A 24,179-nucleotide genomic window follows, 5' to 3' on the forward strand; every position below is an offset into this window, starting at 1 on the left:
CGATCATTTACTTCAAAATACCTTACATTGGCCCTTTTTCTGTTGTCACGCTATAAAAGGACTCGCCATTTTGCTAAACGTTTTCGTAATAACATAGATATTAAGTTGGTTTTTTCATCGTTTGAAATTGGTAATGTGTTTGGCGTGAAAGATTCTATCTCTTGTGGGTTCCGTACTTGTATGGTTTACAAGTTTTTGTGCGCGGGCTGTTATACCTGCTAAGTCAGCGAAATCTCTCAGCATTTTTCCGCACGAGTGCATGAGCACTTGGTTTGTGATAGGACCTCTCACATCTTCAGACATTAACAAAAACTCTCAGCAATGCCGCACTTTGTGTTCTAATGATTGTTTCAGCATCTTCGACCACGCATTCACCACCTTCCAATGTAAAATCAAAAATGCTATTCATATTCAGGGAAGCAACCCATTTGAAATCATCAACTTGTTATTTAAAACTTTCTCTGTAATTGTTTACGTTCTCATATTTCCTTTGCTGTTATGTCCAATTAGCATTTTGTAAATACTCTAAATTCAGCTTTACTTAATGTAAATTAGAACTAGTACTGAAGATGACAGAAGAACTGTCGAACATGCATGTTTTTAAAACCAAAAATGTTGTGTATTGTCTTAAAAAGTTCTGCTAAACTTTGACTGCCACAGTATTCATCACTCTCAACCTCACATTTCGTTAGATGCACTATGCTAATTTTTGTCGTCCACTCGTGGAATGTATGACCTTACTATGAAAATAAATATAGAATCTGACGTCATGAATCTCCGAGAAGTTGAAAAAGCTAAAGATCCTTTCCTCCGTTCCCTTCGCGTGTCTTTATTGTTTGACGCAAGTAAACATTTTGATTCGCAAGAGATATATGACGATATAGTTATGCTAAGATAAGCATGGACCACCGCGCAACAAGTTGAACTTATCGCGGACGTGACAACGGCCGTGGAATCTTCTTTATGGCCTCTGACGTATTACAATAATATTTTGTCATTGTATTTTTGTGCAACTTTAATGTTTAAGACGTGACTTCGCCGGAATAAACACTTCTCAAACAGAGGTGAAACTATTCACATTCACTTAAATCAGTCTTTTATCTAGGTGTAACGTCGATATATTCTGGGTTCTCAACTTACGGCGTAGAGGTTTTTTATTGACGAAACTATCTGCCTCCGAGATTGCCATAATTTTTAAGATCCAGACCAGGAAAAGGCTCAAGCTTAGTAGTACACAATGGTAAGTTAGCGAGTGCTCGATCCTTGAATTTTACAATTGCTTAGTCAGCATATGATAACTCTCAACTGGCAAACTTTCAGCAAGGTTTGGCTAAGCATGAGTGCTAATTTCTTTACACAGGGTAACAAACGAAGCAGAAACAACCCTGGTGCCACGAAGACTATGAAGAGCGCTATCAAAGTGAGTATTTCTAAATATCTGTTCCCTGTCTCTCGTAGGTATCATGATAATTAGTCTCCTCTCGCAGCCGTTCTTTGTCTCGGGATCCCTTTGTCTCCCTCCCCACAAACGGCTGCTCGTGTTGACCAAACACTCCATTCCGGCCGATTGACCAATCAGAGTGCCGCCTTTCGAAATCTGGAAGGCTCATAATATATTCACCTCGCCAGTGCGTGGGAACATGCGGCTGTTTCTCAGCGATTATCGGACTGACGGGTCGAGTAGGTAGCAGTATTAGCTGATGCACCAGAACATTGAGGCGTACAAGGCAGGGATACTAGCGGTTCAACTGTAGGACTTGCAGGCAAAGAGGTACATTTGCTAGGGCCGGTGAAATCGAGAGCTTTCGCTACAAAAGGTCGCTTTGCGTTCGAGTCGCTGTCAAGTGATGGTTGAAGTCTTTTAATCCGGTGATCTTGAATGGAATCATAGCCAGCTTTCAGTTAATTTTTTAGCTCTTGGAGATCGTTTTCTAATTTCTTAATCTTGGCAACTTTTCTGTAGCATTTGAGACGTATATATATATATAAAGTAGAATTCAAATAAATGTCGAAAGCTTCCAAGTTTACACCCAGTGCTAAACTTATGACGCTCCGCGTTACATCAGCAGACCTTCCGAAGATTCTAACTCTTTTTTTAGTCGAAACTGTTGACGTACACAGGAAACATCCAGATAAATTACTGCAAGTTACTTCGGGGTATCAGCCATAAAAATTGATAAATGACATATTTAGCTCTATAAACATGAAATTTGGCGAAGTTTTGAGAGATGTTCCCTGCTCAACGCTAATTGGTTGAAGGAAACAAAGGGAATGAAATGTTTGGTTAACACGAGCAGCCGTTTGTGGGGAGGGAGACACAGGGATCCCGAGACAAAGAACGGCTGCGAGAGGAGACTACATGATAATGCGTCCAAATGAATACTGGGATTGACCAACCCTGTGCCAGGTCCCCCGATGGCCAGGTTTCGCGCGATTTGTTGTTGTTGCGTAAGATGCAGAGCTGAAAAAGTTTCGCAAATTATTTTAAAGTTGTATTTTTCCAAACCTTTTCTTTTCTATTCTTTTCTTTTCAAGGTACAAAATTTTAACGAAAACCTACTTACAATTCATGCTAAAGGAGATTGTTTAATAAGTTCACGCAGGGGTCCGTAATAAGTTGTTCAAATGTTTCCCTACACCTTCCAGTCCGTCCCTATCAAGGTAGACCGTTTGCAATTCTAATGAGAATAAAATACGCCGAAGGATAATCAATTCGGATAATAATGGTAATTTAAGACTTGAAGGCGGCGGAATTAGTTTTACAGAAACGAAGAATGCGACTCTGGTAAAGAGCGGCATTGCTTGCTGGCCACGTAGATAATCTGCTGCCGAACAAGGTGAATGATAAATTCTATTGATAATGATAAATTATTCGTCCTCAAGAAATTGTTCCACTGAATTAAGATATGCAAACCTTGAAGTCAAGATGCTGGGCAAGCAGGGAACGTTACAAACACTCACTCTCAATTACTTTGCATGTCCCACCCCCCCCCCCCCCCCCACCCAGAAAGGCAGGAGAAACCGATACGATTTTTTATGGCTAATGCCTCCCATGGGGGCAAAGCCATAATGTTGTCCTGTTGAGTGAGTGTAAAAATAGACTACGAACAACCACTTTGCCCACAACGAAGTCCACCGAGTTTGACCCGATATTCCTCGCTCTCGGCTTTTGTCTGTTTTGGTACATCTTCGGTCGTTCAACGCTCGTTGACGATTTCTTCGGATCGCTTCGAATGTTTCTCGAATCAGCACTTCATCATACGGTTTCCCGATGCTTGTTTCGGACTGCTTTAGAAATGCTAAGCATCTCACAATTAATTCAGGAAGGTGTTTGAAAAAACATTGCTTTACTTTGCAGAGAGAGTATTTTACCGTTCGAATCAGCGAATTATGCCCAGTAGATTTCAAGATATAATTTTTTCAGTTCTTGCCATGAAACCACAAAAGATGATAAACATCTCAATTTCACAGGGGGGTCTCCGACACGAAATTGAAAAAGACTTTTACTCTCAGAAATATCTAAATACCTATGATTAGCAAATCGTGGAAACTTTGAAGAAAAACTTTCTTTATTCGAAAAGAGAGCACTTCACCATTTCAATCAGTGACAAACGTTAAAAAGAGCCCCTAAAAATTTGCGAAGCGAGCAAGGTCCGAAATACGATAACTTGAGTTTACAGGGATCCTATGAACAGTGGAACGACGGAATGGCGGAATAACCCACAGCGCGGAATGCCTTGTTGTATGAAACAAAAGTCTCACAAAAATGGAATTGCAATGAAATAAGAAAATAACTTATAATTACCTAGCAAAATCAAACTTAAAGATAAAAGAAGCCTAGTTTAATCATTGTTGGAGCCTAAAGAATAGACTGATCGAGGAACAGTAAGTTCTTGAGCTAGCCTCTACAAGTAATCATTATTATTACTACTGTTATCATCGTCATCATTGTCATTATTATTATTATTATTATTGTTATTATTATTATTATTATTATTAATACGATTATATGTTACCATTTGATTATTGGTCGTTGTGTCAATTAGTCACTACATTCTTGAATCATCTTTCTTTTGAGGAACAAGCCTGACTCATAAGTGTGTGGGATGCGGCAGCAGTAGCCATATGCAGTCTTAACTGCTTACTTTACTCATTTGTGAAGAGAATCGTATCAGGCTTCTGTTTGATCATACGATATTTTTCACCGGTGAGAAAAATCGTATGAGCAATGGAATTGCTTCTCATCATTCAAAGAGAGACGACTTTTATTAGGTGACTTGGCACAGGGTTAATTTCAGTACTTATAAGTTAAATGTACAAAATATTATATGGAAATACAGTATATAAAGATAAATGTACAAAATATTATTTAGTTCTTATTAACCGAGCGGAAGGTCTGTATGGGAGAATCTTGACCGAGGTCGCCAGTACAGACCGAACGCAGTGAGGTCTGTACCAGCGACCGATATTTATCTAAATCAAATTTAGATAAAATTTTTTCCAAAATGTTTTACGACTCGAGGCAAAATGTAATTATATGCCGCGTATAATGGCGTAATCTCTAAATTTTGTTTCTCATAATGCTCTTCCTCCCCTATTTCAGGTAATCCTGGTAATGGTCTTGTGGTCACAATTTGTAATCGGGGGTCCTATAAGATGTTCTCTGGTGCGAAACTTCCTGATATATTATCCAGATGATCCAGGGGCTGAAATGGAGTGTAAAGCGTGCCCTGAATGCCCGCTAGGATTAGGACTCGTACCCCAATGTGGTACCAAGATCACTAACTACACCACTATTAAATGCGAACCGTGCCAACAGAACAAGACATATTCAGACAAACATGGCATTGAGAGTTGCAGGTCCTGCCATGACTGTGGGTTAACTAACGTCATCCAGCAGTGCACCCCATCTCAAAATCGTAAATGCGGCACCGAGTGCCCCGAACGACACTACCTCGATGACAATGGTTTTTGTCAAGAATGCTACTTTTGTTGTCCCAGTGTGGACGAAACTGGAAGAATGAAGAAATGTAAGGAAATTGGAATGGGAGAAGACTGGCAGTGTCCCAAGAACGACCAAAACAAGGACTGCAAAGAAGATTTTGAAAATTCTACACAAGCTAGCGTTCATACAAGAAATTCTCCGCCTGGAAACAATTTTGAAGCAAATAAAACAAATACTAACTCAAGTGATAACATTAGGAAACCTACATCATCGTTTGAAAATACTACTTTACCTTCAATGCTAACAAGAGAAAAGAAGGGAGATGTAGCACCCTCAACTATAGTAACGATAATTACCCTAATTGCCCTGGTTATTGTTGGTGTTGTATACGGAGCTAGAAGAATCATTACAAATAGGAATGGTTCAGGAGTAGAATTTGAAGGTAAGAGACAATCATATTTTACAACACTTATTTCGAGGACAGTATCTTGTCACTGAATTCCTATTAATAATTTGCAGCACAACATGACATTGTAGCAACCTGACAAGTCATGTTCCTTGTTTGCATTGGACAACACAACTGCATATTTGGGTTCTCGAAAACTTTTTTCTTATTTCCAGTGAAATTTATTCAATACGCCGTCATCAAAGTTTAAATACTTATCTATAAATTAAAAGGGGAACTGATTGAATTTCTCGGAAAAAAAAAAGCTACTCAAAGAAAAACTTGATCGGAAAAAGCAATGGCAGATTGTATCAGAGTAGTAAAGTAATTTATTCTCTAAACCCTCCTCCCCACTGACTCTCTCTCTCTCTCTCTCTCTCTCTCTCTCTCTCTCTCTCTCTCTCTATCACTCTCTCTCTATCACTCTCTCTCTCTCTCTCTCTCTCTCTCTCTCTCTCTCTCTCTCTCTCTCTCTCTCTCTCTTCTCTCTCTCACTCCCTCGAAAAAAAAAAAACAAAATAAACAGATGAATAGACGATTCTTGGAGTGATGCTATAACGGGTAATCTCAAGTACCAAGATCTTGAAGGGTGATGGCACATAACAACTAACACCTCCCATTGACCAGGTTTAACAAAACCTTGATAAAACAAAACTATTTAAGATCTAATTTGGATATATCAACAAAGTTGAAATGGTAAATTGGCCACCGTAATGATTACAAAAGCTGACGTTTCGAGCGTTAGCCCTTCGTCGGAGCGAAATTACATTCGCTCCGACGAAGGGCTAACGCTCGAAACGTCAGCTTTTGTAATCATTACGGTGGCCAATTTACCATTTCAACTTTGTTGATATATCCAAATTATTTCGTTACTACCACCGACGCAGCCCCAAACAGTTTCTTTCGAAACTATCAGCCTTTATTCATTTGTATTTTAGATCTAGGCTGATTCGCTCCGATGAAGGGCTAACGCTCCAAACGTCAGCTTTTATAATCGTAACGGTGGCCAATTTACCATTTCAACTTTGTTGATATATTCAAATTATTTTAGATCTATCCTATGGGGAATCTTGGTTTTTCTTACAAATCGTAATTCACTTAAAATTATGGTAGTTCCATTTTATCAATTAACAAACAAGCTATTCATAATGATAAGTCAACAAACCGTCGGTCGTAGGTTCACCTGAACATGTGCCACTATGCGTGACAAGATCCCAGAGAAGAGAGGACAATGGTGGAACTGCTCAAGGTATGGCTGGTCAGACTTACTTTCACAACTTTCGACAAAGTACTTAATTGACGGTGATGATAGCTCAGCTAGTGATGGAGTGCCATCTGCTATAAAAAAAAAATGTGCTAAAAGCTGATGACCGTGAGGGGTCTCTCTCTGCTGAGCTCAGACAAGACCAGCCGAAAACTGATCTGATTCCAGAGGTGAGGTGTACATCCTGCCTTTTGGTAACTGCCAAACTTAAGAACAATAACGCAATAATCCCCTGCAACTGGCGAAGCTTATTGGCCGATGAATTCACCACCATTCATTTAATTACAGTTTCCCATGATGGTCAAGGAGACGACAGAGACTGTGTTCTTGAGAATAATATCCAGGAAGGTATGTAAATGTTTGACAATAAAGGAATCCCCCCCGTCTCTAGAGTGTAAGACCAATTTTACAGGCAACTTAAGAAGCCTTCATTGCCACACTCCCAGTTCCCGCTTGCAAGAAGCTCTCTTCTTCCAGGCGTTGGCGGCCAGCACCGCGGATCTTTTCAAATGAGCATTATCCAGATGGTGATAATGATCATATTGATTTTTTTTCCCTTTTAACTCTACCAATTTAACTGTTCTTTCGTTAGACGTCAAGCTTGCTGACTGCCAATCTGATATCGAGGATGTTATTCTGCCATTGGATATTGATTCCACGCCACCTCAAAAGAACTGGAAACATGTCGCAAACTGGTTTCAAATTTCTCCGAAAGACATCCAGTTTCTGGACAATGAGAACAAGAAGCCAGGGGGAAGCGCAATGAAATATTTGATTCCAATCCTGTGCAGCTCACAGTGTACGACTCTTAAAAAGTTCGTAGACGTCCTCCAAGAGCTGGAACGGAACGATGTTGCAAACCAAATAGTAAACTGGTTCAGAAAAAAACAAGATACAAGCAGATGTTCAGAGGACATCTATCCCGTAGAAACTGCCCTCTAGCTTGTAAAAGGAATTTACGACTTTTCATATCGCTAAATATTATTGATATTGTTAAATATGTAAATATATGTAAATAAAGCTCTTAAGTGCAACTGAGGACGAATTTTTTTTTATGTTTTAGCTAGAGGCTTTATACTGTAGGAAATATGCCTATGGCTTTAATATATATATATATATAATGTAAACAAACTGTAAACTTCTGTGTCGAATAAAAATACTGAAATAAATGAAAAACGAAAGTCCTCTCTTTCTTTTTCTTTTTCTTTTTCTTTCTCTTTGCTTTTGCGCTACGCGTTTCACCGCTGTTGCGGCTCTTGAGAGAGAGAGAGAGAGAGAGAGAGCGAGAGAGGGCGAAATACAATTCAAACTGACTAAAATGAAACACACACGATTCACTGTTACTCTGAGTTTCCTGCTTTCGCACTCGTCAGACAGATTCAACAAAGTTGAAATTTACCATTTCAACTTTGTTGATATATCCAGATTCAACAAGAACAACGTAAAGGTCAGCTACAGCTGTATGGAGAACATGGGATCAATCATAGACAAACATAATAAGATAATACTGTCTAACAACAACCACAACAACAACGAAAGCCTTTGTAACTGCAGATCTAAAGGTGACAATGCCCGCACAAAAACATTTGTCTGTCTTCCAGCATTATCTATAACGCACAAGTCACCACTACAGATAACAAAGCGACTCCAAAGAACTACATTGGATTGACTGAAGGAACTTTTAAACAAAGATTTAACCAACACAAGGTCACGTTCCAACACAGAAAATATACAACTCTGTAAACTTCAGCATAAAATGGTCCATCATTGCAAGAGCGCGCTAGGCCCTACAACAACACAACGAAAAGATGCGACCTTTGCCTTACCGAAAAACTCATGATTATCAAGTCTAACAGCAGTAAATCATTGAATAAAAGATCTGAACTTATATCCAAGTGCCGCCACGAAAACAAGTTTTATCTAAAGAACGGTTAACGCTTCCCTGCTACAATAGACTTTTGCTAATACACTCACACCCATTGTCTCATTATCCTTTATATATCCACATTAACTGTAATTTTCGCTTTTTCTCACCTATTGTGCATATTATATAACAACAACCTACCTTTTGAATATGTAGATCAGCGTATATAAATTAGCCCACAGGAATGTTTTCCAAAATCTGTCTGACGAGTGCGAAAGAACGAAACTCAGAGTAACAACGAATCATGTGTGCTTCCTTTTAGTCAGTTTGAATTTTATATATATGTATATATAATTTTATTAAAATCTGGATCATTGGATAATGCAATTCAAGACTTTTTATTGGCTTAGCCATTATGGTATATGAGCCAATATACCATAATCTAATATCTGTACCTTGTAACATCCGGTTTCTTCTTACAAAATAAAGTCGAGAAGATTTGTCTAATATCTTGGGGACGTTTTTTTTAATAAAACAATTATTCCACTCGCGCTTGTTGGATATGAGATGATTATAGCCAACTCGGCGCTACGCGCCTCGTTGGCTATCTATCATCTCATATCCGACGCGCGCTCGTGGAATAATTGTTAAATATTTATCAAAAACTAGATCATTGGATAATGCAATTCAAGACTTTTTATTGGTTTAGCCATTATGGTATATCAGCCAATATACCATAATCTACAAATATGGTAAGCGTACGTGTCAGCTCAAAATTAAAAGGGAGCTAAAAATTTAATAAAATTTAATAATTTAAAATAACGTTTTTAATAAAACAATTATTCCACTCGCGCTTGTTGGATATGACATGATTATAGCCAACGAGGCGCGTAGCGCCGAGTTGGCTATCTATCATCTCATATCCAACGCGCGCTCGTGGAATAATTGTTAAATATAGATATATATTAGATGATGTATATTTGTAGGTACATATATATATATATACGCTTCAGTAATATCATTTTTTATTGTATAAATTTAGACAGCTTTGAGAACCCAATTATTTATTAGGGAATGTCGGAATGATGAGGTGTGGTTGTTGTAGCGCGACTTAAAGTCGTTTGTCTGTCGTGCTGTTGTCTTTACGTGTAATGGTAGCTTGGTATATGACAGATTGTTGGAGGCAGTTTCCGTCTAGAGGGAATGAGTTTTTCTGTCGGCAGTTGCATTTCTTGTTGTTGTTTGCGGTAGAGGTGTCGGTTGTGGCGGTGGCGTTAGTCTTTACGTGGGAGGTGAGGATTCTTTTGTTGTGGTTGTCGATGATTTGTTTTGTATTGTCCATGCAGCTGTAACTAATTTTGATTGTGTTTCTGCGGAGCTTATGATCTTTGGGGAAGTGTTTGTCAATCAGCGCGAGCAATTTATTTCCGATGTTAGTACTGGGGTTCTTGGTGAAAGACGAGTTGTACCAGAGGATGTTGTTGCGTTGGCGGTTCTTGCGACTTTGTGTGAGCGTTGGTTCGTAGTGGAGTGTGTAGCTGTAACCACTGGTGTTTAATGCTTTCTGGTAGGCAGGAACGGCTTGGTCGAAGGAGGAAGAAATGCAACTGCCGATAGAAAAACTCATGCCCTCTAGACGGAAACTGCCTCCAACAATCTGTCATATACCAAGCTACCATTACACGTAAAAACAACAGCACGACAGACACATACATCGGGCTCTCTGCAAACGACTTTAAGTCGCGCTACAACAATCACACCTCATCACTCCGACACGCAAAACACCGCAACTCCACCGAACTCAGCAAACACATCAGGACACTTAGAGACAACAACATCAATTATTCCATCACCATCACTTAGTCTTTCTCAGATGAAAAGCCATTTTCCAGTAAACAACGTAAATTTTAAGACATAATCCTACCTCACTGAAAAAAAATTCACAAGGAACATACTGCTACTGTCGGTCAATTTTCCATCACGTGTCAATTCCTTGTAAACAACCTGCATTTTATCATGTATTTCGCACGCTCCGGGTAAAGTCCAGATAGACAAATACGAAATAAGGAGCCTAGTTGTTACGCCCACGTGAAGAACTGAGAGCGAAAAATGTATTTGGTCAGAGGCTATTGGAAATAAATAGAGTTTCCGAAGTTTGCCTCTCACTGCAGAATTATGTGGAAGAAGATTTGTGAAGAAAGTAGCTGTTATTGAATGATTTTGATTTTTTCTCTGACTAAGGAACTGCAGTAAGCATAGTCTTAGCCTGCGAGAAGGCCGTTGTTTGGTCTCGACTGTGAAGGAGATTACAGGAAGCGAGGCGCCAGCCTCAGTTTATTAAAGTTTGCAATTATTCAGACACCAGTGGCAGTAGACCATACGTGTGTCTGAACTTTATTTCCACTGATATCTTTTGAAAGCAGATGCTCTTTTTCTTTTACAAGAAGGATAGCATCAGTTACTAAGTGTCTTTAACATGCGTAACATGCGTATGTTTATATTGGTAGAACTGCTTGCATAATCAGCATATGTTTAGCTTTTTGAAGGGAAAATTACTAGAATAATGACTTGTTTGATCTCTAAGATTGATTATTTTCAATTTCGGTTCATAGTTCAGTCTCTTGGATTTTGCAATTTCTTACTAGATACTTAGCACTGAGTCGTTCGTCGTGAGGAGGACTGGGCACACTGAAACTAATTAAAGATTGCGTCGGTTCCAGTTCCCGGCAGTCAACAAAATTCTCAGAAGATCGAACGTTTAGAAACTGAGTCACTGCCTCTAGTCTGGAATTAAATGGAGTGGATAATGACTTTTTATCGGAGTAAGTGTGTAACTCAAAATAATGAAGATTTCATGCTTTATCAACACAAAGATATCATTTAGACTCGTTTTGTGTTTCTGTTTTGAAAAGCATACTTTTAAAAAGAAAAAGTAGCCAAATTTTCAAAAACGAGCATAATTTTAAGCCTAATTTGGAAAAAAAAAAATTGAGTAATGCTGGCAGTAGAATATGCTACTTTTACTAGCACAATATATAATGGCCAGCCCTCTGGCGCAGTGACAAATAAGAACCGGTCCCTGCTAGTAAGTGCCACATCTATGCGCTTCTAACTTCATAAAGTGATCAAAACCGTTTGCCACATTCGAAAAAAGTCTCGCAGTTACCAACTTGTTTATTTTTTCTCTTTCTTTCTAAGTATGACTTACGGCCTTCACATTCCCAAAGAATAAAGTCTACGCAGTAGTTGACCGCAACTCGAAAGCTTTTAAAATTTGCATAATGCTTTCTCGTAATGACGCAGCAATTTCTTATCTTAACATCGATGAAAACAATTGTTAAACCGATCGAGGAAAGTTGGAAAAAGCAAAGTAAAAGATCGTTCAAGCCGATTTAATCGAACGCTTCATTTCGTTTGATATCTGGAAATCTTATTTTGATACGTTAGAGATGTACAATGTTGCATTAATGACCGTGATGGCAATTTACATGGCACTTAGCATCTCACTGGGACGAGGAATCCCCGACGCGACTACGTCATGTAGTCAATGCGTTATAGTGATTCTACATTTTTTTTCTTTCCTCGATGATCTTAACACTTACTACAAATACAGTTGGCTATTTCAGTATAAGTGTCTGCCACATGAAGCTGCAAGGGACCGTGTTAGTTCGAAACGAGCCGAAAAGCGAGCCTAGTATAGTAGTTTTGCTTTACCTCTTCCTGACCTCCTTGGAACGGGGAATCCCCTATTTCTTAAGAGAGTACTTTATTGAACTTTCTCGACTTCTGTAGAATAATGATTGTTTCTGCCATTAAGACCGTTCATTAGGGCTAAAGAAAGGCTTTATAATTATAACAGCTTCCCATCCACGGAAATTTGTGTTTTCTGACCGAAAAAAATCCATAGTTTTCAGCATCGAGAGTGGAAGAGCACAAACGGTAGGCAAGCATAAACTGATGATTCGCACTTATTTTACACTTGCTCGATGAACAGTTTTTTTTTTACCGTATTCTGGTATACTTTCGGCAAGATCAAGTTAAGCGTGAATGTTCATTTTATCTCTTACCACAGGTTAACAAAAGATGCAAACTCAATAATGGTGACACGCACGGTATGAAAGGAGCTATTAAGGTAAATAGTTGAAGATACCTGTGCGTAAGCTTTCATTCGTGAATACATGTCCACTGACCGAAAACGTTTTCCACGACAACCATTGAAGAAACTGATTTGATTCGAATTGTTTCTCAATGGGACTGGAAATGGAACATTTAGAATATACACAGCCTTTTTATCTAAGAGGTTATTCGATTATTGGCTTCTGACATTAGTAATTAAATTTACGTATTTCACCTGCTCACGTCTGAAGCGGCCGTATTTGTTAGGCAAACCCTTATGCCCAAGCTAAAATCTAAGTAACTTGACATGCATCACGATTTGACATAGAATCCGTCTACACAACTGTCAGGAGCTATGTGGTGAAAAACTGACCAAAAAATAGCCCCTGCAATGAGTCTTCACATAAGACGTATGTTTTATGGTGATGGGGGCCTTCGGGGCACAAACATTCCCTAACGAAGATTTTTAGCGACCTTGTGCGCTATTACTGAATTTTGCCGGTGTTTGACAAACGCACTCAAACTTGGTTATAGCGCCCTTTTTTCGGCCGCGTCGATAGATTTCCACTGACCGGTATAAACGAAGAAAACAAACAAACAAACAAAACTAGGGAAGGTCTTAAATGATCCGTACATTTTCACAACGATGTAGTCAATGACATGATATATTCAAAAAACGGCAAAGAGCTGATATTTTTCTCTCTCGGCTCCTGTCTTAGCTGATCCTGTTATTAGCATTGTGGTCACAGTTAGCGTCGGGAAAGCCGGCAAGATGTTCCCAGTTGCGAAATTTCTTACGATACTTTCCCGATACTCCAGAGGCTCAAACGGAGTGCATAGCATGTCCCAAGTGCCCAGAAGGAATGGGACTCACACCGCTATGCGGTACAAAAATTTCAAATTACACCACCATTAAATGTGAACCTTGCATAGAGAATGAGACTTTCTCTGACAAACATGATAGCATTGAGAGTTGCACATCGTGTCATGACTGTGGATTAAAGAACATTATTCAGCAGTGCACCCCTGATCAAAACCGCAAATGTGGCAACAAATGCCCTGAAAGACATTTTCTGGACCGCAATGGTTTTTGCCAGGAATGCTATTTTTGCTGTCCCACCGTTCATGAATCTGCCAGACTGAAAAACTGTAAAGACATTGGAATGGGTAGGGAATGGCAGTGCCTCGAGACCCATCAGAATAGCCTCTGCAAGGAAATAAGGGAGACTGCGGAAAATGCCACAAAAACAACAGCGACTTATGACGTAACCACACCCACTCCTGTTGTTGATCCCCCTGTCGATGACTTTAACTTGGATTTAAGTGGTACAGCATCAACGAAAGACACTAAGAAGCCTGTACTCAAATCCGAAAAAAAAACATTCGCTGCCAGCAACAACAAAGGCAGTTATATACAAGAGGTCAACACAAGAAGAAGGGGAAAAAGTGTCGGCTACATCTATAGCCTTGATTACCATTGTGGCTACGACTCTGGTTTTTGTTTTGGCAGCATTTTTCTACTACTGTTGGAAACAATCACATCCTGACGGTATTTATATATCTATTATTGCCTAAGGATTTGTTGTACTATATTTATAGGTCCTTTGAGTAAATTGAGTCTGCTGGTCCAATAACATTCCTCTCTGATGTATTAGGTCAACGAGTCAAGTTCATCTGGATTTTCTTTAACAAATTGAAACCTATTAAAATTTGAAGGAACATTTGATCAATTCTTATCATTTAAAAAGTTTCATTATCATGATTAAGTGAGGTTTCATACAAATATACACAGTTAAGACTAAGCAAGTAGTGATTATAAGATGACCATCCTATGTCCAAAACTGTTTCTTTTTCAATCTGATCTGAAGGACCACAACCATCTCTTTCCCTGATAAATTAGCACAGTAACCTCTCTCTTCCATTTGACACTTTCTTTTTTTTTTGCAAGGAACCATTTAAGCTGGGTACAGAATGGGTGATCACTCCCATTCTGAAATTTCCAAGTAACATTATTGAATTCCTTTGTACCTTCATCGAGGGTGTACTTTATTGATTAATAAACAATTCATACAAACTTTCAGCACCCGGTTAGCTCAATGGATAGAGCGCTGGACTGTTGTGCGGGAGGTCGAGGGTTCGAGCCACGGCCGGACCAACACTCAGGGTCTTAAAATAATTGAGAAGAATTTGCTACCTTTCTATAACATCAAGAAATGGTTATATAGATATTCTAGTCTTCTCAGATAGGGACGAATAAATGGAGGTTCCGTCTCCTGCAGGGTTGGGGTAGGAGACGTTAATTTCCCATACACGAGATTACTGTGTGATGGATGTCCTCCCCTGGGGTGGGATGGGTGGGATATTGGGCGCACTTAATTTGGATCCTCGCTCTGTTGTGCGACCCTCACCATACTCTCACTGGTGAAAGTGATTAAATAAATACAATAATACAGCAATGCTATGTTGCAGTTACAAATCCAAATGAGAGTATACCCCTGAGAGACGTGAGAGGTTCTGATGATAGAGATGCAGGCTCAACAGAAACTGTAGAAGGTAGTGACTACCAATACACAATATTTGACTTGTGTATCAATGTTTGTGTATCATACAATCTACCGAACAAGCCTTTTGGAGAAATGGACCAATTTAGAGACATACATTTCTTAACCACACTTCTCTTTGACTGATCTCAGAGAAGCTGAAATGTGTAGAAAGCAAACGTTATTTCATTGGTAGGATAGAAACAAAGAATGAAATATGCTCTTGATTTTTGACATCTTAAGTGGAAACTTAAAAATGTATGGAAAAGTAGCAATAGAAAATACTGATCCTGAAACCCCTAAACTCCCAGGATCTGATAGTTGATTCTTCCCTCAAGCTTCCACAGCATTTCCCTGTAGTTTAGTTCAGAGAATTTGCTGTTAGATTGAGGTAACAACCTCTACCAGTTAAGTTTGTATTTTCTCATTACTGTGCTGGACTCTATTAGAAGTTACCTGTTAATCACTTCTGGGTGTCAAGGATATTTAAGTGGTTATTTTTTTTTTTTCTTTCTCAGATGCACTAGAGGCTGATGACCATGAGGAGTCTCTCACTGGTAGGCTTGGACAAGACCTGCAGCCAAAAACTGATTTGATTCCAACAGGTGACGTGAACATCCCACTTTTGTTAGACAAAGTTAACTACCTTGTTTACCTCTGTAAATGCTTAGATCACATGTTGAGTTTGCCATCAGATGTTGTATTTAATCTTCTCTCACAGGCACTCTCCTTCTCTTTCACTCAGCATCAAAACTGATTGACATATCAGGTGAAAAGGACTCTATTTATGTGAAGAATAACAGTTTCTACCACACTGTTAAGTCATTAACAGCCCCTCCCTCCCCCATTCAATGTTAGCTAAAAGTTCATTAAATAACAGTACATTGGTTTTTTTTTTTTTGGAGGGGGGAGGAGGGACAAATAGGTTGACTTAACAGGGACAAAAGAGAAAAAAATTGAAGTAATGTGATAAGGGGTTAAAAAGATCAATTTGTCAACAATTTTGTCACAGATTGTAGCTTGGTGTGATGAGAAATGCACAACTATAGCCTCCTGAATGGTTGGTAAAATGAAAGTGTCCCACAAGGATCTATTTTAGGACCCCTTTTATTCTTATTATATGTAAACGATTTGCCCAATACTTCTAGCTTACTAACATTTCATCTATTTGCTGATGATACTAACATTTATTTTTCCAGCAAAAACCTTAGTCACCTTGAAACAACCCTAAATCATTAACTTAAATCTGTTGCTGAATGGATGAAATGTAATTGATTAGCACTTAGTATTTCTAAAACTAACCTTATTCTTTTTCATTCCAGTAAACTTAAACCTAATCAGTCATTAAGAATCAAAATTGGTGATGTACTTGTTAAACAAGTTGAATCCACTAAGTACCTTGGCATAACATTTGATTCTCACTTAACATGGAAAGTCATATTAATGAGCTTTGTTTGAAACTATCCAAAACTGTAGGTATCTTGTCTAAAGTGAGACACTTTGTCAACAAAGATAGTCTTGTCATGCTTTATTACTCCCTTATCTATCCATTCCTCACTTATGGCGTCCATGTCTGGGGTTTAACCTTTCCCTCATTTCTAACACAATTATTTATTATCCGAAAAAAAAACCAATCAGAATAATATCTTTCTCTGAACCAAAATCCCATTCTGAGCCTCTGTTTAAATCCCTCAATCTTCTTAAGCTCAATGATGTTATTGAATTACAGATCCTCTGTTTTGTTTATCAGTGGTCACCTAGACTGTTACCCCCTTGTTTCAATAAATATTTCAAATTTACATCTTCTGTTCATTCCTACTCAACGAGGCAATTATGTAACAGAAATCTTTATGTAGCCTCAGTTAATACTACTCAATATGGCCTACTGGGTCCCTAAAATTCACAGGCCCTCGCCTTTGGAATTCCTTACCTACAAGTATAATTGATTCAAATTCTCTTAGAATATTTTGCAAAACCCTGAAGAACTCTATACTTAATTGTTACTCTTTTTAATTATCTACTTTAGTGCATGAAGTAATAGTTGAAGTTCATTTATTTGTTTAAGCAGCTTGATTAATTAGCAGCTGTAATAGCTGATGTGGACCTGCTGTCCTAACCCATCCACCCCACCCCAGGGGAGGACATCCATCACACAGTAATCTCGTGTGTGGGAAATTTTTTATTAAAGAAAAAAAAAATATTCTTCATTTTGCCCTTAGTAATTAACTATATCTTATAATTAGGGTCATCCACTAGATTAGCCTTTGCTATTTGGATGATCCTAACTAGCTACCTACTCTATTGCTAAATTTTTTCTCCTTATTCCTTTGCTGTACTGTTGCTATGTAAATTTAACCTATATATCTTGTAAAACCGAGCTGAGTTAAATAAATCATCATCAAAATCATCATCAAGTAAACTCATACCCTGTAGTGTTCCAAGACTACCAAGATTACGTTTCCTTCCCTGCAAAGATTGTATTCTTAATAATACATTCTACTAGTACTACAAAATAGGAAATTTTATGTTACAACCACACTAGCTCAATTACCAGTACTCTTATTAAGACTGTTTTCCATTGAACTCTTAGATTGTAAAGTCTCTGAAATGCCACAGCTGTGCAACCATGACAATCAAATACTGTTGCACTATGTGCAGAGGATGCTGGATCCCCTAGAGACACCAACAAAAAAAAAACTGGCGTTCCGTTGGGCAAGTCTTGAAAGTTTCAGAGCAAGACTTGGACCTGATAGAAATTGACTACAAAGCAGGAAGAAGTCCAACAGTTAGTCTCATTGCTACTCTGTGCACCTTTTCAAAAGTGCCCTCAATGAGAGACTTTGTAGAAGCTCTTGCTGCTTGTAACAGGTATGACGTGGCCAACAATATTTGTAACTGGCCGTGGGATCTACGAACTGTACAACGAGGGAAAATTATGCAGCAAGCTTGTAACAGCAAATCAGTAAGCAACTAGCTAGCTAGCCTGATGCATTTTGATCTATTGGCTGCCAAGGAAAAAAAATTGTACAGAAATATTACAGTAGTAGGGTGAGGCGCGAGTAGTCCAGTGGTCAGTGCGCTGGACTCTGGGTCAAATGGCACGGGTAAGTCATGGCTGGGGCTTGACGTTGTGTCCTTCAGCAAGACACTTCACTCACATTGCTTCATCTTCTCAGGAAGGACATCTCCTGCACCTATCAATTAGTTAATTTCGGCAGGGGACATTAAAGAACTCACATCACGAGATTACTGTGATGTGGTCTGGCCTGTTTACTGGGAATGGGGGGAGGAGGCATCTGTATAAAATTTCTCTTTTATTAATTGTAAACTGCCGCTGGCAGTCTGGAAAAGTCCCCCGCACAGTGTTGTAAAGCGCATTAGAGCATTTACATGGAAATGCGCTATAGAAATCGATATATATTATTATTATTCAGTAAATAATCTAACCTAGTCTGCTTCATTATGTGCAAGGGAAACATAACAAGCAGGTCATACTAATAACCAGGGCTTAGGAAACTGCAACATATAACTTTTGCACAGAGGCTTCTTGTATCCCAGTATGGTGAAAGCCACAGAAAATGAAGTGATTGATTTTCATGAATGCTCAAATTAAGTCACAGTGGATAACATTTCAACAACAAAGTAGAGTTACAGACAAACCTTTAGAATTATCATATTCTCAACTTTAAAAGACAAGTCAAAGAGTCGCACTCTAACTTGCTGATGGCAATGTTGTTTTATACAGCAGACATTGCCCTGTATGATATCATGCTGCTCTTATTCCAATCCTTTTTAAAGAGACACGCTCACTATTCATTTTCTCCTATTAGGATCTTTTGTATTAAAGTTTTACACTTCTTAATAATAAAAACCAAAAAAAGTAAAATGGGAAGAAACAACCAAACAAAAAAGAAAGATACAAAATGCTAACTAAATAAGGCAAAAACAAAAACAAATGAACCTGCATGTAACAAAATCAAAAAGGAAAAAAAATGTTAACAGAACATGGTACTATTGATCACCACAACATCTGGGTTATATGTTTCTAATATTTTCAGCCAGAGTATCATTGGGGTGAATATTTAACATTGGTCAGGAATATATTTGCAAGGTGGTGCTACTTAATAACCAGCCAAAAGCCACATCACTTCAAATTTGGACTTTTCAATAGCCAACCACATAGACTTTGGTTGAGAATCTTTGATCAGACTTTGACACCCCATAGCTTTGGTGTGTCAAGTGTTATGATCAAAAGAATTATTTTTCTGTTATAAGTGGTAATGCTGGTGATAAAATTAATTACCTTAGACTGAAAGTAACTCAAACAGAGATCTTTATTGTACAGGTAAATGTATCCTTTTTAATGCAACATATTTCTCACTGTCTTGAGTGTAATGCATTGATCAATACAATGCTATATATTTTTAAAAACAGCAATTCTAAGAGCTGTGTAATTTAGAAAATTTTTGTATCTGTGTCATTCTTTCATGGTTAGTAGATTATTAATCCGCTTGCAAAGTCAAGTGGTAAATGTTGAAGCTAATGAAAAATAAATTCTGGTTCTGGAATTAGTGCCTGCTTGAACTGTATCACTAATGACCCCAGTATGCTGGAAGCTCTTGCTTTCTTGTCCTTTTGACAACAGATGTAAAAGTTGGGACAATGGAAAATCAGAACAGTTGTAACACAGACAAGACTGTACACTACTGTCAACAATACACAAGTAGTAAACCATACAAAGACTTTTTGGAACATTTCATCATTACTGCAAATTTTTCAGTATACCAAGTAAGTAGAAATCACATCCAAAGTCTAATTGGAAGACATTCAAGTTACACAGCTTTTGTGTCCATGGTTTTTTAGAGGACACCTAGGAGAGAAGTTAAAGAACATTATGAGTGGGGAGTAAGATTTTGGTAATGTTAACAGAGTTAGGAACTTTGATTTTATTAGATGAAAGCCTCAGTATCAAAGTAGTCTTCAGAAGTAAACATCAGTGGATTATGACTGAATATACATAGTCATCACTGGCTTTCAACTGTGGTTTTAAACATGAGGTACAATCTTTCTGACTAATATATAAACACCATTGATCCACAACCTTTTCCAATGTTGTTTTCCAATGTTAACAATCAAGCATTGGTTGACAGTGGTGCAAAAATAATCATTTACTTAATAAACTTCTCACCTTGTCATTCTGAAAAAATTAATTTTCCATCTTTTTCAATATTTCCACAACAAATTCAAGCTAAGTAACTTGTTGGACCTAGAAAAACATGAAAATAATTTCACAAGTTTTTTTTTAACTTTGTAAAGCCTTCTTTACAATAGAGCTCTGTGCTATGGGAGACGACTGTTGAAGTCTCCTAAACTTTTATTCCTCATTATTCACCCTCATACTATCGATTCAGGATATAGAAAGGCATCACAAACTTAATATGTATAAACCATTATAATAATATTCAATATTTATATTGCACATTTTCTTTAAAACTAATCAAATACACATTACAAACATTACAATAAATACAAAATAAGAACCATTTACAATCACTATGAAATCAAAGAAGAAAACTGTACAATTACAATTGAGGATAAGAAAAGTAATTTTCAGAAAAAGAAACTAAATGAAAATCTAAATATAAACTAATTGTACTAGCAAAATGCCTTGCTGAATAAAAATGTCTTAAGTTTCCATTTAAATCACTTTTGGTGCAAGCAGATCTAATGCCTACAGGAAGACTGTATTATAATACTCAAACAAGACCATTTGAAAGGATAAAACTAGGGAAGAGTAACAAAAGTAAGATCTATCGTCAAACCCAAGAACTCTAATCTGTTCTTGTCAAAGCTTCCATCAATTGGTTTATTTTCACCTGCATGCCTATAGAACATGTCTGAAACAGTCTCAGTCTACAAAGTGGCCTCAGTTATTTTGGTGATATTTATCATCAGTTATGTTCAAGAGTAGCAAATAAATAATGCATTATTGGCCACATCCATAATTGGGAAACAAAATTCTGTAATAAACCATACATTATGCTAACACAAGTAACTCACAGAATCAGTATTTTTTTTTGAGTCAAATTTTTATGCATGCCAGTCATGAACAAGGAATCTGTAATAAAATTTACACTTATATTACCACTTAAGTGGCTCAGCCTCTTTATGTTCTGGTCACTGAACCTCTTCTGCTAGTATTCTAATCTTCCATGAAAACAGATATAAAATAATAGTTAAAACAAGAAAGAAAAATGAGTGGTTAAAAAATTAGGGTACTATTGAAGCCACAAATTAAAGAGATTTCAAGTTTCACTATCATAAGATGTACAAAACAATTTGAAAACAGGATACAAATTACAAGAGGTGCATCAGGTAAAACCAGATTTTCTAATCAAGTCACTGGGTGACTTTATTATGTCCCTATTCTGGAGGTCATCACTTGCACCAAACTCGACAACACAAAACATTGCCACCAAGTTCATCACACACTCCTCACCTCAGAAAAGCCTGCTCGGTTAGGTCTTGACAACGTACCTACATGTAAGACATTAGTAACTCATTGTTAGACACAGAGAAAGGAATTCTGACTTTTTCAGTAATACCACTAAGGTGGTTTCAGATAGGGGCGAAGTTTATCGTCACCATCAATCAGCTGAACTATGAACTCATCATGAACCATACCAAGTAATGCAACAACTTGTAAACTTCATGGATAGCCTCTCAGAGGCACAAATTAAGAGAAAATCTAAGATCACAATTGACTTAACCATTGTGTTGTAAGCTGAGAGAGCATTATTTACAGCAGTCTAAAATATCATTCAAGTGTAATGTTCATGCTTTTTCCTCACCTACTAGTAACACAAATAGAAACCACAATAAGCTGTGCACATTTCTTATGTACTCTGCTCCCTGAAACAAAAACAATTAGCTTCAATTAGAATGACGGAAGCAAGTGTTTGTTAGACACAATAAAGAAACTTGGGGAGTTTTTCAGTCAGACCTACAGGGCAGTTTCAGATAGGGGAAAAACTATCCTCACCATCAACCAGCTGAACTACATGTATGAACTTGTCACAAACCATACTAAACAAGACAACAACTAATAGACTTTCTTTCAATACATGGGGAAGGGCCAACCTCTCACAGGAGCAAGTTAAGACAAAATCTAAGATGAGAAATAGATGAGATGATGAGAAAACTGAACCACTTTGTTGCACATATATAGTCGTATTTACAGAGGCTTAACCATTTAAACCCTTACATTGATATTCATAATATTCTACCAACTGTTCTCTACACATTTCCTCTGTTGCTATCAGAGAGAATTTGTTTGACAATCAAGAGCTTCTCAATTAGTGATCATTTTTCTTCTTCTCATGACCTTTACTGGGGAAAGGTGATACTGTAAGGGGAAATTAAAAGCCAATCAATCTTAGAGCTTAAAGGGCTAAATGTCATTTACATGTTATGTACAGGCTTTTAGATCAAATTATCACCTGCCCAAATAGAAACCACACAGCGCTTTACAAGTTCCTCCAGTCAAAAACTCCCCGAAACAAAACCAATTGTGTGGTTCCAGAAAATATCCATACCCCCACGGAAGATCATTGGAAGTTCTGAGGGGGAGGGGGGTTCAAGGGCAGTAATTTCTGAGGGGTAGGGGGGTTTCGTGGGAAACTAATTTTCCAAAGGGTGATGAACCACGTACAAAACACTGAAAGCAACATACGATCGATCTGAAGCGCAAAAACATACTCACATACGTTGTTTTGAAACATAAGTCAGTACTCCTGGCCATTGAGATAAATTTAACATTATAAGCTTTAATTTTTCTGTTTTTCTTTGAGTTAGCTACCGCTACAACCTCCCAAAGCTAGGAACGGAGTCAAAACGATTTAAAATGGCCGTCTCAATTGGAGTCTCATACCCAGACTTCCAGCTTTGTCTCGTTTTCGTCCTACCAACACTTCCGTTCACTTGAGTATCGCTTTTCGCTACAAGGAATGTAAATGTTTAGGCTCAAATTAAATGTAAACCTACCTCACTTGCTGTGTATTGTCGTTTCTGTAGTTCTAAATGGCGAATTTGAGCGATTTGGTAGATTTTGCGTTCACTGTTACTTTACTGTCTCCTTCTTATACAGTAAAGTATACAGTATATTATTACACGGCTCGGGCTGTCAGAAGGCCCATAACTAAAATCAGCCAATCAAAATGCTGTATTGCCGGTCAATATTCTCTCAGTATTGGACCGGGCACTGTCCCGAATGGTCCCAAATGATGCCGCACTTGTCTCCCTTTGAACTTCAGTCGTATAATAAATCTCTTATTAACCAAGCTTGGTCGGGACCGTACTAGAAGAATATTGGCCCTCAAACCTTTTTGTACGGACCTCGCTGCGCTCGGTCCGTACTGTCAAGACCTCGGGCCGATATTCTCCCAGTACGGCCCTCGCGCTTGGTTAATAAGATATATGTAACAGTCAACGCAAATTCTACCAAATCGCTCAAATTCGCCACTTAGAATCACAGAAACGACAATAGACAGCAAGTGAGGTAGGTTTACATTTATTTTGAGCCTTAACATAGACATTTCTTGATATAAGTTTACGATATTACGACTCTTCAATATTCTCCCATACATTTCTTTATATTTCGAACAAACGACCAGACACGGCCGCTTGTGTGGGTCCCCTGTGTGAGCACTTGGTCGTCTCACATCTTCAGACCTTTACGCGAAAATTCTCAGCAATGCACCGGTTTATGTTCTAATGATTGTTTCAGCGTCTTGGATCACGTTTACACCCCCCTCCAATGTAAAATCAAAAAAGCCATTCACATTCAGTGGAAACAGCCCACTCTGAATCATCTATGTTATCGTGTCAATTTAAAACTTTCTCTGTAATTGTTTACATTCTCGTGTTTCTTTTACTGTTATGTGCAATAGACCCATTTCAAGCGTGACGTCACATCACGTGACATTGCGAACTGGAGGACAAGCTTC

General features: G+C 38.1%; 1 protein-coding gene, 1 long non-coding RNA gene, 1 other non-coding gene and 2 pseudogenes across 6 annotated transcripts; 2 read left to right on the top strand and 3 right to left on the bottom strand.

The window, feature by feature from the left end:
• The first annotated feature begins 102 nt into the window (after positions 1-102).
• Positions 103-9,025, top strand: LOC148732366 (uncharacterized). Of its 2 annotated transcripts, none has more exons than XM_088755780.1 (6): positions 103-1,240; positions 1,321-1,420; positions 4,604-5,387; positions 6,568-6,639; positions 6,943-7,002; positions 7,247-9,025. In XM_088755780.1, the coding sequence occupies exons 2-6, from the start codon at positions 1,337-1,339 to the stop codon at positions 7,594-7,596; spliced, it is 1,350 nt and encodes a 449-aa protein (XP_088611906.1). In that variant the 5' UTR covers positions 103-1,240; positions 1,321-1,336; the 3' UTR covers positions 7,597-9,025. The 2 variants fall into 2 exon arrangements, with proteins under 2 accessions (XP_088611906.1, XP_088611908.1); XM_088755782.1 differs by having other exon boundaries at positions 106-1,240; positions 1,361-1,420.
• A 2,787-nt stretch (positions 9,026-11,812) lies between these two features.
• Positions 11,813-19,071, top strand: LOC148732367 (uncharacterized; annotated as a pseudogene). The gene is made up of 7 exons (XR_016000331.1): positions 11,813-11,888; positions 12,336-12,457; positions 12,591-12,650; positions 13,354-14,183; positions 15,104-15,187; positions 15,693-15,779; positions 17,765-19,071. The product of XR_016000331.1 is annotated as an uncharacterized LOC148732367 (transcript).
• Positions 19,072-19,490: 419 nt separating this feature from the next.
• LOC148732368 (uncharacterized) lies at positions 19,491-23,118 on the bottom strand. 2 transcript variants are annotated; one of them, XR_015999597.1, is made up of 6 exons: positions 22,937-23,118; positions 22,026-22,086; positions 21,674-21,711; positions 21,320-21,381; positions 20,363-20,440; positions 19,491-20,044 (listed from the first exon to the last, which is right to left on the bottom strand). It is a non-coding gene; the product is annotated as an uncharacterized LOC148732368 (long non-coding RNA). The 2 variants fall into 2 exon arrangements; XR_015999596.1 differs by having other exon boundaries at positions 21,320-21,376; positions 22,937-23,117.
• Positions 21,097-21,169, bottom strand: LOC148732369 (small nucleolar RNA SNORD24; annotated as a pseudogene).
• Positions 21,785-21,858, bottom strand: LOC148732370 (small nucleolar RNA snR60/Z15/Z230/Z193/J17). The gene has a single exon (XR_016000890.1). It is a non-coding gene; the product is annotated as a small nucleolar RNA snR60/Z15/Z230/Z193/J17 (small nucleolar RNA).
• Positions 23,119-24,179: the final 1,061 nt, after the last annotated feature.

The sequence above is a fragment of the Stylophora pistillata genome, chromosome 4 (genome assembly GCF_964205215.1).
Source record: "Stylophora pistillata chromosome 4, jaStyPist1.2, whole genome shotgun sequence".
Taxonomy (NCBI): Eukaryota; Metazoa; Cnidaria; class Anthozoa; order Scleractinia; family Pocilloporidae; genus Stylophora; species Stylophora pistillata.

Bases quoted from the DNA above. Each gene is read 5' to 3' on its own strand.
- LOC148732366 (XM_088755780.1), top strand. From the start codon at position 1,337: ATGAGTGCTAATTTCTTTACACAGGGTAACAAACGAAGCAGAAACAAC. The intron at 5,388-6,567 runs GTAAGAGACAAT...CGTCGGTCGTAG, and splicing joins TTCAGGAGTAGAATTTGAAG to GTTCACCTGAACATGTGCCA. The intron at 6,640-6,942 runs GTATGGCTGGTC...ATTTAATTACAG, and splicing joins CAATGGTGGAACTGCTCAAG to TTTCCCATGATGGTCAAGGA.